Here is a 13,313-nt window from a genome sequence, read left to right as displayed (position 1 = left end):
AACTATCAAGAAAGCGTTTTAGGTCAAGGTTAAGGTCCTGTAGATGTAGATTGCACAGTAGTAAGTGTGGATGTACTGAACAGGGAGTAAGTTTAGATCTATGAAGTGTGTGTGGGGGGGGGGGGGGTTGCCAGGGATGGGATTTAGTGATTATTCTTACTGCGGCTTTTTGTTGGGTTATTATTGGGTTTAGGTGTGTTGCTGCAGTTGAACCCCAAGCACAGATAGCATAGGTGAGGTATGGATATATAAGTGAATGGTATAGTGTGAGAAGGGCAGTTTGTGGCACGTAGTATCGTATCTTGGAGAGGATCCCAACCGTTTTGGATACTTTTTTGGTTATGTGTTGGATATGGGTGCTGAAGTTCAGGTTGTTGTCAAGGTATAGGCCTAGGAATTTGCCCTCATTATGCCTGGCAATTAGAGTGTTGTCGATCTTAATGTTAATTTGCGCATCTCCTGCTCTGCTACCAAACATAATGTAGTAGGTTTTGTCAGTGTTAAGCATAAGTTTATTGGCTGTCATCCAAGTCGATATTTTGATAAGCTCCTCATTAACAGTGGTGTTGAGGGTGGCAAGATTAGGGTGAGGGATGACATAAGTCGTGTCGTCAGCAAAGAGAATGGGGTTCAGGTGTTGAGATACGTTTGGAAGATCATTGATGTATATGAGGAAGAGCAGGGGACCAAGGACACTTCCCTGCAGAACTCCAGTATCAAGTGGCTGTGTTGTTGATGCTGTGTCTTTAATGGTGACATACTGATACCTATTAGTAAGGTAAGATTTGAAATATGCAAGCGCATGGCCTCTTATACCATAATGGTCAAGTTTGTGGAGTAGGATGCCATGGTCTACTGTGTCAAAAGCTTTTCTTAGGTCAATAAAAATTCCTAGTGGATATTCCTTATTTTCCAATGCTGTGTAAAGCAGATCTAGTATTTTTATGATTGCATCGTTAGTGCTTTTATTTTTCCTGAATCCAAATTGGCAGGGGTTGAGTATGTTTTGTGCCGTTATAAACTCTCATCTGTTACTAGACGGACTGTTTTTATCACTTCAGATACCTAGCTTCATTCTTAAAGTATCTTTAATTACAGTTTTTTATTGAAGTGTTGAATACCTTCAATATACATACACTAAGTACTCTTGTTCTTATGTACTATGTGTGTCTCATTATCTAGTACGTAATTGTAAGTTAGTTTTAAGGCAACCTGAAATGCCTTGTATAACAAGGGACTTTCTATATAATAGTTCATACATGTCAGTTTCCCTAATTATATACTGTACAGTACAGCCTCTCCTCACTTAACGATGGAGTTTCGTTCCTAAGACCACGTCGGTAAACAAATTCATCACTAAGTGAGGAGCTCAGTCCTTAGACTCTATCATTTTAACTAGTGCCCACAAGATGGGTATGGGGTGCATAATAAAACTAATAAACTAAACAATGTTCTTAATTGCTATGATAAAGTTAATTACTGAGGCCTTGTCATGGAGCCTGAAATAGATTTTATTAGTGTGAAACATTAATTTAGTTACACAAATAACCCGCACATAGAAGAGAGGAGCTTACGATGACGTCTTGGTCCGACTTGGACCATTTACAAAGTCACACTAACCAGAAGTAGAGCAGGACGGCTATATATAGCCGTCCTGCTCCACTTCTGGTTAGTGTGACTTTGTAAATGGTCCAAGTCGGACCGAAACGTCGTCGTAAGCTCCTCTCTTCTATGTGCGGGTTATTTGTGTATCGTTCCAGTCACGGTATTGTGCCTTTTTTTGTTATTAATTTAGTTATATTGGTGACCAGGAAGGTGGTGTAGTGACCAGCTGTTTTATCTGGCACTAGCCAGACTGTAGAGGAGCAAATATATTTTTATCCAAATGTGGTTGAGTGAAAGTGATTTTGTCTTGGTAATTCTTGTGGGTTTGGTTATTGATGGTATGGGTAAGCAGTTATACATATTGTTTACAAAACCAGTTATTTGTGAATCTTCTAGTAATATACTATAGTTTATTATTAGTGATGAGGTCTTTAAGATTGTCACTAATGTTGTTTATGTTGGTTTGTGGTGATCTGTACACAGCTAAACTACTGGGACAAGGTCTTTAGATTTTTGACTAAATTAATCAGTATACATCGAAAGTTAGGTTAGCCTACTACACTTTTGTGTTTGCAGTGTTTTAATTTGTCTTTTGACTTTCAGGTGGTGTGAGCGGTGGTGTGGGGGCCCATGGGTCACCCCCATCATCCCTACCATCATGTATACAACCATTATGTACAGCTCTAACATCTTCACTCGCTGGTGAGTAGTATCCTTCACTACACTCTCCTTCCTCACCACATAAGTCATTGTCCTTCATTTCTTTCTTGTCTGTGCTTTCTATTTTAATCTCATTTATATCTGGTATTCTCTGGGTCACTCTCGCCTCCCAGTATCCTATAGGTCATCGCCTCCCAGTATCCTATAGGTCATCGCCTCCCAGTATCCTATAGGTCATCGCCTCCCAGTATCCTGTAGGTTATCGCCTCCCAGTATCCTATAGGTCATTGCCTCCCAGTATCCTGTAGGTAATCACCTCCCAGTATCCTATAGGTCATCGCCTCCCGGTATCCTATAGGTCAATGCCTCTCACTATCTTATTATGCCTTTTATACCAAATTAAAATAACCTATTTATTGTTAAGGTCCCAATGGAAATAAGATTCACTAACATTATTTTGTTATCCTAGGTTGCATCTACATATTGTACTATTGTGTGTCTCTGCAACACTGTGAATGCACAGAATTACTGTGCAAATTTATGCTGTGTTACTACAGCTTCTCACTTAATGACGGAGTTCCATTCCTAAGACCATGTTGGTAAACAAATTCGTCACTAAGTGAGGAGCATACTGTAATGGTAGTGGGTTTGTGTCAACCATCTTTGATATTTTAATGTCACCTGTTTATACAGTAGTGTACTGTATATTGTGATAAACAGAATAGAGGAAACCAGCTCTAATAAACATTATTTACTTATGCATACTGGTCAGAGAGCCCGTTGTAAGTCCGAGGCGTCGGTAAACGAGTATGTTGCTAAGTGAGGAGAGGCTGTATTTGTAAAATCCTTTCAGCTTTCCTGAATAAAACTTATCTTTTATTAAATGCACTAACATAATGCTAGTTGTATCAGGCATAATTATTTTATTCTAAGCTCTCTACACACCATGAGATATAACAAGACATTGATGTGCTAGTGTGACACAAGCCAGATGCCAGAAATCTCTTAAGTCAGGATGAGATAGACTACAATTTAACTAAGAATGAAACAGAAATAAATATCTGTAGCTCTCCTCTTAGATTTTTACACAAAAATACTTCTTCCTGTCATATGCAGTACACCTCCTCATTCATTGTTGTTGCAGACTCCCATTGTACTTTGTATCCAATGGTGGTTATCTTGCATTTCCATCAAGCACAGAGAAATAATTTTTTGCTGGGTCCTTGGACACACTTTTCTATGTGCTCTCAGCCACTTAATCCACTATTCATAATCTGTCAATCTCCCTCAGGGGTGTCCCTTCTCAGACTTTTCCAGATTGTGTCATTGATTCCACAATCACTGGCAACAGCATTTGTCTGAATTAAAGGATAACGAATTGCTTTCCATCAAATTGTTATTGGGTTCAGGGCCATGATTTTTCCATCCCAGTAGGACATGGAAAACTGCACTCACATTTTTACAAGTCTGACATACAGAATTCACATATCACGTGGAAAAATGCCCAGCGCCTTACTCTGTGTGAGGGCTACCAGGTATCTCTAACAGGTTTACCACACAGATAGAATGTCCTGTCTATCAGAGCAGAAAGAATGGACTCTTAACATTTTCAGAGCCTTGATGTGCTCACTCTAGCTGCCCTCCTGGCCAAAAGTCTTATTTAACACTGATTCCATTTGTGACTTTTTTAGTTGAGGGTAGGACAGGCTGAGGTGGACTCAGAGGAATTAAGTAAGCATTACTAAAATTAAATATAAAAATATTGGAATAAAGACAGAAATTTAAAAGTAGGTGGGGATATAGTTTTTGAATACACCTACCATCCGACTTACAACCTGCTCGACTTACGACCACTCGACTTACGACTGTGTTTTTTATGCCAAATTTCTGGGAAACAAACAACTATTTGTGTTGTACACAGTGTTTATCCTAAACCTTACAGTATAAAATACAGTACTAACATAAAAAGTAAAGTAAAACATGAAATACCAAAATAAAACAATAAAATAAAGGCATTACAAAAATGTTTTGTTGATATTCAGTAGTAAAGTTTGACTTACGACCATTTCGACTTACGACCGGTTTCTCGGAACCGAACTCGGTCGTAAGTCGGATGGTAGGTGTAGTTGGTTCTTTTACTTAGGTAAACAGTATTTGGATAAGGCTAAAGAGGTTTTCATTGCATTTATGGATTTGTAAAAGGCATATGATAGGGTAGCAATGTGGCAGATATTGCAAATGTCTGGAATAGGAGGTAGATTATGGAAAACAGAGTTTTGACGAGGATAATGAGGCTCAGGTTAGAGTATGAAGGAGATAGGGAGATTATTTCCCAGCAAAAGTAGTTCTTAGATAGGTGTGTGATGTCACCATGGTTGTTCAGTATATTTATAGATGGGGTTGTAAGAGTAGTGAATGCTCGGGTGTTGGCAAGAGGTGTGGGGTTAAAAGACAAAGAATCTAACACAAAGTGGAAGTTGTCACAGTTGCTTTTTGTGGGTGACACTGGGCTTTTGGGAGATATAGTGGACCCTCGCCTAACGAACGCATTGCATAACGTTAAATTTGCCTAACGATACATTTTAACGCTAACTTTTGCCTCGGCTAACGCTAAAAAACTCGCCTAATGATATTCGTTCTCAGGTACCAATTAATATCGTTAGGTGACGGTCCACTGTATGCAGAGGTTTGGAAGGGTATGTAAAGGAAGGAAATTAAAAGTGAACATAGGAAAGAGCAAGATGATGAGTATAAAAAAAATATTAGATAATGAAAGATTGGATATCAGATTGGAGGGAGGGAGTATGGAGGAAGTGAATGTATTCAGATATCTGGGAGTGGACTTGCCAGCAGATGGGCCTATGAAAGATGTGAATCATAGAATTGATAAGGGGAAAAAGGTGAGTAGTGCACTGAGGAGTCTGTGGAGACAAAGAATGTTATCCATAGAAGCAAAGAGGGGAATGGTTGAGAGTATAGTGGTACCAACACTCACATGTGGGTGTGAAGCATGGGCAGTGAATGCTGGAGGCAGTAGAGATGTCGTATCTGAGGGCAATGTACGGTGTGAATATAATGCAGAGAATCCATAGCTTGGAGATCAGAAGGAGGTGCGGGGTTCCTAAAAGTATTATCCAGAGGACTGAGGAGTTGTTGTTGAAGTGGTTTGGATAAAGGGTGGAACAAAGTAGAATGACTTGGAGGGTGTATAAATCTGTAGAGGGAGGGAGGGTGGGGTAGGGGTCATCCTAGGAAAGGTTGGAAGGAGGGGATAAAGGAGGTTTTGTGTGCGAGGGCTTGAACTTCTAGCAATTGTGCATGAGCATGTTAGGAGCAAGTGAAGACAAATAGTTTTTATGACTTGACGTGCTGTTAGTGTGAGCAAGGTAACACATATGAAGAATTCTGGGAAACCAGTTAGCTGGGAAGTACAGTGCTTGCAACTTGGAGGGGTGTTGATGTGTTGCAGTTTTTTAACTGTGGTGTGGACATGCCTCTGGCAAGACAGTGATGGAGTGAATGATTAAAGCATTTCTTTTTAGGTCACCCTGCCTCAGTGGGAAACTGCCGATATGTTAATAAAAGAAAAATATTATAATTCTACAGATAATACAAATCTCCATGGGAAAGTGGAAGAGAATTGTTCCTCTGTCAGCCATGCTTGTCGTAAAAGATGACTAAAATGCCAGGAGTAAGGGGCTAGTAACCCTCTCTCCCGTATATATTATTAAGTTTAAAAAGAAAAATTTATGTTCATTATTTAGTCCACCTTGTCTGGGTGGGATACGGCTGGTTCGTTAAAAAAATAATAAATAATGTGCTGGTTTTTCAGTTACGTAGACAAAAGGTTGTGGGAGCAGACAAAATCTGTAAACCCATCAGAGGTATAAGATAAAGAATATTTTACAAATTGGAACATGTAGGATGGATTGTTTCTGTTTCCCATTGGATTAGGAGGAAAGCTTGCATCGCCCGTCCTTCCTTCCTTCCTTCTAGGTCTGACAGTTTTAGTTCTTCCCTGTTATATCCTCTTTTTACATATGATGGCAATGTAACCCCTTCTTTTTTATATAAATATTGATTTTGCCACCTGTCCATTGCTTTCTGCCACCATTCAGTTTTCTTGTATGGAAACCTGTAAAACAGCATCTTTCTCTCTTGTTTGTCTTGCATCTGTGGCTATCAGTATATTATATATTTAGCAAGTTTATTCAAGTACAGGTAAAGTTACATAAATTGTCACACATAGCAGCATACGTGTAGATTACCCAGGATAACCTGAAGAAGTCAGTGACTTCCATTGGGGCCATCTCATGCACAGTGAAACCCCGGTTTTCGTACGCCCCAGCTTGCACGTAAGACCACAGTTATTCTCCATAAAATGTATTTTTGTTAATATTTTTGGGTGTCTGGAACGAATTAATTGGATTTACGTTATTTCTTTTGGGAAATATTATCAAAAAATACATTTTATAGAGAATAACTGTGGTTTTACATGCAAGTTGAGGCATACAAAAACCCAGGTTCCACTGTATCTACTTATCATTACTTGCTACAAACAAGGAGTAAATGGATTGATTCCATAGTCACTGATTCTTCCCTTAGAGTAATAATACACCTATGGAAGAGTTTGTCAAATCCATTAAATTAACGAGTGCTAGTTTAAAATATGCAAACAAAGAGAGGCAAAATGGGGGGGGGGGGAAGAAGGTACAGTGTATTTTACAAATCACTGACTTTTCCTAAAGAAGCCATTATAGACAATGGTTGGCATTTAATTATCAAATAGAACATTGAATTTTACTTACCAGTATTATGGTCATGTTTTGCCATAATTCACCATTTATTTGAACTTTTTTATGATAATATTTTTAGAGAAGTAATTGCATCATGTCTACCCTTAGGTAGTTTTATTATTTATGTAAATTGATACTAACATTTGCTTTTCAGGTGACGTAATGTCGATGGGCTGGGGAGGCATGGTGGTGGGACCTGGATGGTGGGGTGCTGGAGGCGGCGGGAAGAGTGCGGTTCAGTTGTTGCAGGAAAGCAAGTCTCGATACGTCAAAAGTGACCATGTACTTGGTAGCAGTCAAACTCCTGCGCGACCTGAACGCCTTCATATTTCCTCCAATCCAAACATCTTCTTAAGTGCTCCATCCCATACACTTCATATATCCCGCCCTTCACCAGCACCAGAGCGACGCCATGCCCTTGCTGATCATAACAATATTCTGAATTTACGTGATCACCATAGTCTTGCAGGACAGTCTTCACGTCCAGCACCTTCAACTGGTCCAGCATCTTTAGGAGCTCAGCCACCACCTCTGCCTGCACGCTCGCCACGTGTCGCTCCCCGTCCAAAAATCAGGGGTCAAGAAGGTCAAGGAGGGCGGTGTGGCGGTGACTTGCGCCGTTCTCTTTCTCATGGTCCTGGAGATCGTAGTGATAATGTCCAGATGAAATTACGCCGTTTGCTCAACACTGACTCTCAAGAAAATTTAGCATCATTATTACAGCCAACTGCTGAAGTAAAGCCAAAAATACCACCTCCAGCTCCTCGAAGAGGAATTAAACTTTCTCCTCCTGGCACATACAGAGCTGAACCTGCTACGGTTACTACACACAAATCTTTACCAGATCTTAATCGAGCTGCTTCTCCTGCAGGAGAAACTGATTCTGAATGTGGTACCAGTGGACGTCGAAGGCCATCATGTCCAGGTGCACTACCCTCCACCAGCATTGCTCCAGAGCCTCCACCTCGGCCACCCCGAATGTTCCGTGACCCACCGCCACCCCCTGAACTTTCTACAGACAGGCCTCCTGCGAGGCCACCACTGCCACAAAGGCTACGAGAACCGTCATTGCCATGCTTAACTCGGTCTGGTGCATCTGCAACAACACTAATGCCAACTGATGGCCGGCGTTCATCAGATAGTGATGTGTCTGCATATGGAGGGACTGGAAGTGGGGTAAATAATGAGGAGGGAAGACGCAGACCAATACTCAGGTCCAGATCTGATGTAACACATGAACGTGGTCGTTGGGAAGAAGATCTCCACAACTCTTTAGCACCTTTGGATTTAGAGGCATTCTTTGAATCTATGGGTTTAGATTCCATTACACATCGCCAGCTAACATCTCCACCCAACTCTCCACATTCCTTGCCAGTCTATTTTGAGGAGGTTTCCTCTGAGGAATCTGGTCCATTGGGTGGTCGTCGAGGCAGCTCCGACTCTGATGATGGTCGGGGTGTCTCGGGTCCTGGTCCAGGTCCGCCATTACCTCTTCGTGGTACTGGTGAGCCATCAATTGTAGAAAAGAATGCTCGTGTTATTAAATGGCTTTTTAACTGCCAAAAAGCGCAGGGCACTTATGTCTCACGAGTTGCTTCCACCAAGAGTTAGCCGAGTAGCTTTTGTACTAGTCTACAGTCATTAACTGTGCAAGGAAAAGAACTGTAAGGGAACAAGCTCTAACCCTTTTTCCACTAACGCACAACATTTGGCTGTTTTACTGTGATAATCAGAGTGACATCTTAAACTTTATGCAGTCAGCCCTTCATAGTTCAGTAGTCATTTATCATACATATGCAGGATCCAGCTGAGCATAAGACATTTTACAATTTAATATATGTATAATAGAGGTAATCTGATCTCTGGTCACACCTTGAGGCTGACACTGAGCATCTCCTTGCAACACACGAGGGGTTTCTAGAGTCAAGACCCTTCCTCATGTATTTAATTTATCAATAATCTTGACAAATTTTTAAGCCTAAAAACAATGTGAAGCAATAATGTAAGCTCATAATGAAAACCATTTGGGAAAACAAACATTTGAGATCAAAAAACACTAATTATTCAGTGTGGTCATGTAAAAAAATAAAAAAAATGGTTAACTAATTACTTCTAATGTGTTAGTGATAACAGAGTTTGTTAGCTTTAAAAGTCTATCTGCTGCAAATGGGTCAACTAGGAGGCATTGCATCTGTACACAAACAAGAATACTTTAATCCAAAGTAAGGGGATTAAAATAAATATGGATAAAGACAGAGATACCTCTCATTGTTTATGCACTTCAGTTAGGATAACTATGGCTTATGGGTTTAGTAGAGAAATAATTTAGATGCAGTTTTATAATGCAGAATTGTAAATTTTCAAGCTTGTGAGAATACTCAGATCTGCTGCTGTCATATATCCACTTAAATAAATACATACATACATACACATGCATATACAGTACAGATACATGTCAGTAAAGAGTTTTTATGTAGATAGCAAAGCTCAGGTTAGGGTACATAGGAGGTGGGATGGCTATTTTCCAGTAAAGGTTGGCCTTGGATGGGAATGTATCATGTCCCTACAGTTATTTAACATATTTATACATAGGGTTGTAAAAGCAATAAATGTTGTGGTGTCAGGAAAAAGATATAAAATTAAGATACAGTGAATGATAAAAGTTGGGAGTTGTCAGAGTTGCCATAGTTGTCATAGTTGCCCTTTGCCGGTTATACGTTTTTTTGGGGAGATTCTGAAGAGAAATTTAGAAGACTGGTATAGAGGAAGTAGATGCAATTAGATATTTGGAGTGGGTCTCTGAAAAATTAGGTGAACCATAAAATAAATAAGGGTATAAAGGTGGGTGGATTAATGGATTCTTTACCTTGTACAAAAGGTATTCCAAGAATATTTGAAACTATAGAGGTTATATAATGCATGCATGGTGGTATTTATAAACTGGATAACAAGACCTTTGTGTGATAACATGTATCATGACTACTTCTGTTTTATCTTATTAGATTGTGAAGTTGGATGAATTGTAATCTTTGGTGCGTGAATTAGCATGCAAGAGTCACTGCCAGAGTACACTGCCATGGTATATGCTTACCAACATGACTTTGACCTAAGGAAGGCTAACTGACACTTGCAATGCCCACCCCTCACTGGTGCCCCTTAAAATGCAACTAGTCATGTGGTGCTCCATTGTACCATCAAGTGAGAGACAGGTATACCACAATGCATGAACAATATAGTTACATTATTTGTTGTGGTGAGGCATCCTAAATGTTGTGAAACTGAAGGAGTACATAGTGCATTCAATGCTTTGGAAGAAAAGATAGAGAAATTATTGATAGTGATTCAGTGTAGAGAATTCCAATGAATAGGTATCAATTGTTGCTCATTAGTAACCTAAATTTCAGATAACGTAAGATAGACTCTGCATTTCAGGTATATGACGCATATTATTTAGTTTCTTCGTCTACTGTGGACTAAATCTGTTGCTATTGCAAGTAAAAATAATTGGTTTGGAAATTAATACTTGGAAATTGTTTTACATCTTTTGTAACCATTCACTTAGGCCTCTAAAATGTGAACATGGATACTGAATTATATTTTGACTAAAACTCAGCTACAGTAAATTGAGAAATTTCCAGGTATCATGTTATCATTGCAATTCTAGGTAGACTAAAAGCGTTTATAATTTCAGCTTTGTATAGAGCTAAGGGTGAATGTATTGGCAGGAGTCTTTAGCTTTAAAAGTCAGTACTGTATCTTGATGTTGGCTCAGTGACTGACCTGCAATCTCAAGAATCTAGCACCTAATTTTATAGAGGATTTGTAATGATATAGCTACTGTAGTTTACTTATATAGTATATGGAATAGAGTAATGAATGGGATATGCCATCTAGAGGCAGTTTCCAAAACTTCAAATAAGGTCTTGACATTGGTGTTACTTTTTGTGGAGAATATAACATTGCTGAGTAGAAATTAAACTTCTTGTCACATTGCAAAATTATGTAAATAGAACTTTACATCTAAAACAATAATTAAATTAGAATTATATTTGATTGGCAAATAGCCCAGTAACATTTTACCAGATACAGTGGAACCCTGGTGCTTGAACACCTCTGTACTCGAACAATTTGGTATTTGAACGCTTTGTCTGGTTTGACTGTTTGCTCGGCACTCTACCAAACAAACACGACCTGCCAGAAGTTCGCTGTAAACTATTTCATGTTTCTTCACATTTTTTGTTGTTTTTTTATGTTATTTGTATAAATAAGTCACCATGGGGCCTAAGGGGGTTCGTGATAACAGCCAACCAAAAAGAAAATCGGTTGGGAAAAATTTGTTCCGTATTCGAACAGATCAGCACTCGAACAGCCTTCTGGAACCAATTAAGTTCGAGTACCGAGGTTTCACTGTAGTACTACCGTATATTTTTCTCTGTGATTTGGGCGAGTGCTCAAAAGTGATATTTTCTTAGTCTTGAAGTATAAATATCATTGGCCTTGTGCAGTTCATTTATAATTTCAATTCCACATACAAATAAGCTTCATAGTTTTACTACTGCATAATGTGTGTCCAGCTCAAAAGTATTAAACATGATTAAAGATTAAAATCTTCATTGTTGAATATTCATTGCATATAAAGAAATGCCTAAAATTCAAAATATATTAATTGCTACAGAGGAAATTATTCACACATTAACTTCACTGCCCATTGTTATTCATACAAAGATTTCTTCTGATACCTGTATTTGAGGCTTTTAATTATTGTAGTCTCGTATGTTATCAGTGCTGTAGCCCTGAATGTTATTGTGTATAGAAAAACCAAATAGTATTTAAGTTATTTCTATTGGATAAATGTGTTTATATTGACTTTTACAATAACTTTATATCACGTGCGATGTGTGTGTATGTATAATAAATCCAATAGAAAGTAAAGCTAATAGTATTATATTCATGGGGAGCTTTAACCCCTATAGGGGGGTCATACAGTGCCTGCAGAAATGGGAGGCAATCAGGTTCAATCCAAGGAAAGGGAGGATAGATCCAATTTCTTGGATGAAGTGCCCCTCACTGGTATCGACGCACCTCCCTCGAGAGGCTAAGGCTGTAAATGTTGAAACATGGGGATGTGCGTCATCAGCTTGTTTCTACAGGTTAACACTGACAGGCTAATGTGAATTCAACTGAGGTAACTGGTACATTAGGGCTTGATCACACAAAAGGTAAAATCCGAGGGAGAGGATTGCCTTCCAGATATTGACCGAGAAAAGCAGAGACCAAATTATCCCTTTGGGGCACCTGGGCAAGATGACCTTCTATTTCTGACCAGATTGGCCATGTCCAAATAACTGACAGGATGAACAGGAGGTAGATGGGTTGTATGTTTCCTAATGTTACAAATACAACAGCTCATTAATAGAAATCTTGTATGACCCTAGTGGGTTTAGTGCTTAGTTATGATTGTAATAATAAGAGTCATTAGTTGGCAAAGGAGAAACATCCAATCCACACTGATATAATAATTTGCTGCACCACTTACTAATAAGTGCTAAACCCAGTGGGCAGCAAAGAGGACGGCCACAGGAGGAAGAAATAAGAACAATGAGAAAATGGTTGCCATCCTGAAGTTTAGGAACTACTGCCCAATACAAGTAAAATGCTTTGGAAGTCAAGAAAATTGATTAATACATGGAGTGGGAAACCTGGTATATAAGAAAGGAAAGGGGGAAGGAGGGGGGGGTAAGAAGACACTTAACTGGTCACTGCAAGTCACAATGGGATCTTCCTTAAATTAAATAATGACAATCTCCCATTGCAAGAGCTTCTCAGAAATATGAAAATTGGACTTGTAGAGGATCTCAAGAGAATACAAAGAACAATCAAAATATCATTTACCTAATAAGATGGGCCATGGTACAAAGGAGTGGTGTTTTAACAGATGACGTGCCGTACAGCATTCAAGGCATCAAGGTAGAGGTTAACTTGTAGAATGTAGCCAGAGATAGAAAGGCCAACAACATGGCAGTCTAGATTCTTTTAGGTAAATGTGCACAGAGAAAACTGGGGAAAGAACACCTCGAGCTCTTCCAGATTTCCGGTAGCAAATAATATTCCCCTGTAAAATCAACAAACAATTTACCAAAAGTAGAAAGGTAAATAAAAGGTATGTAGGCAATTATCAAATAAGGCAATAAAAGTTCCCATGTGGTTTAACATGTATATACATGTTAAACCACAAAATACTGATACAGGGAT

General features: G+C 39.1%; 1 protein-coding gene across 5 annotated transcripts in view; it reads left to right on the top strand.

Moving 5' to 3' along the window:
- Nucleotides 1–11,993, top strand: part of LOC128704652 (protein FAM110A) — a 131,478-nt gene extending 119,485 nt beyond the window's left edge. For all 5 annotated transcript variants that reach the window (XM_053799767.2, XM_053799768.2, XM_070079531.1 and 2 more), the window contains 2 exons: nt 2,209–2,307; nt 7,216–11,993. In XM_053799767.2, the coding sequence (XP_053655742.1) occupies nt 7,224–8,672 (1,449 nt within the window). In that variant the 5' untranslated portion in view covers nt 2,209–2,307; nt 7,216–7,223 and the 3' untranslated portion in view covers nt 8,673–11,993. The remainder of the gene's footprint in view (nt 1–2,208; nt 2,308–7,215) is intronic.
- The last annotated feature ends 1,320 nt before the right edge of the window (nt 11,994–13,313 follow it).

This window comes from Cherax quadricarinatus, chromosome 100, assembly GCF_038502225.1.
Source record: "Cherax quadricarinatus isolate ZL_2023a chromosome 100, ASM3850222v1, whole genome shotgun sequence".
Lineage (NCBI taxonomy): Eukaryota > Metazoa > Arthropoda > Malacostraca > Decapoda > Parastacidae > Cherax > Cherax quadricarinatus.
This window is presented reverse-complemented; position numbering and strand designations above follow the sequence as displayed.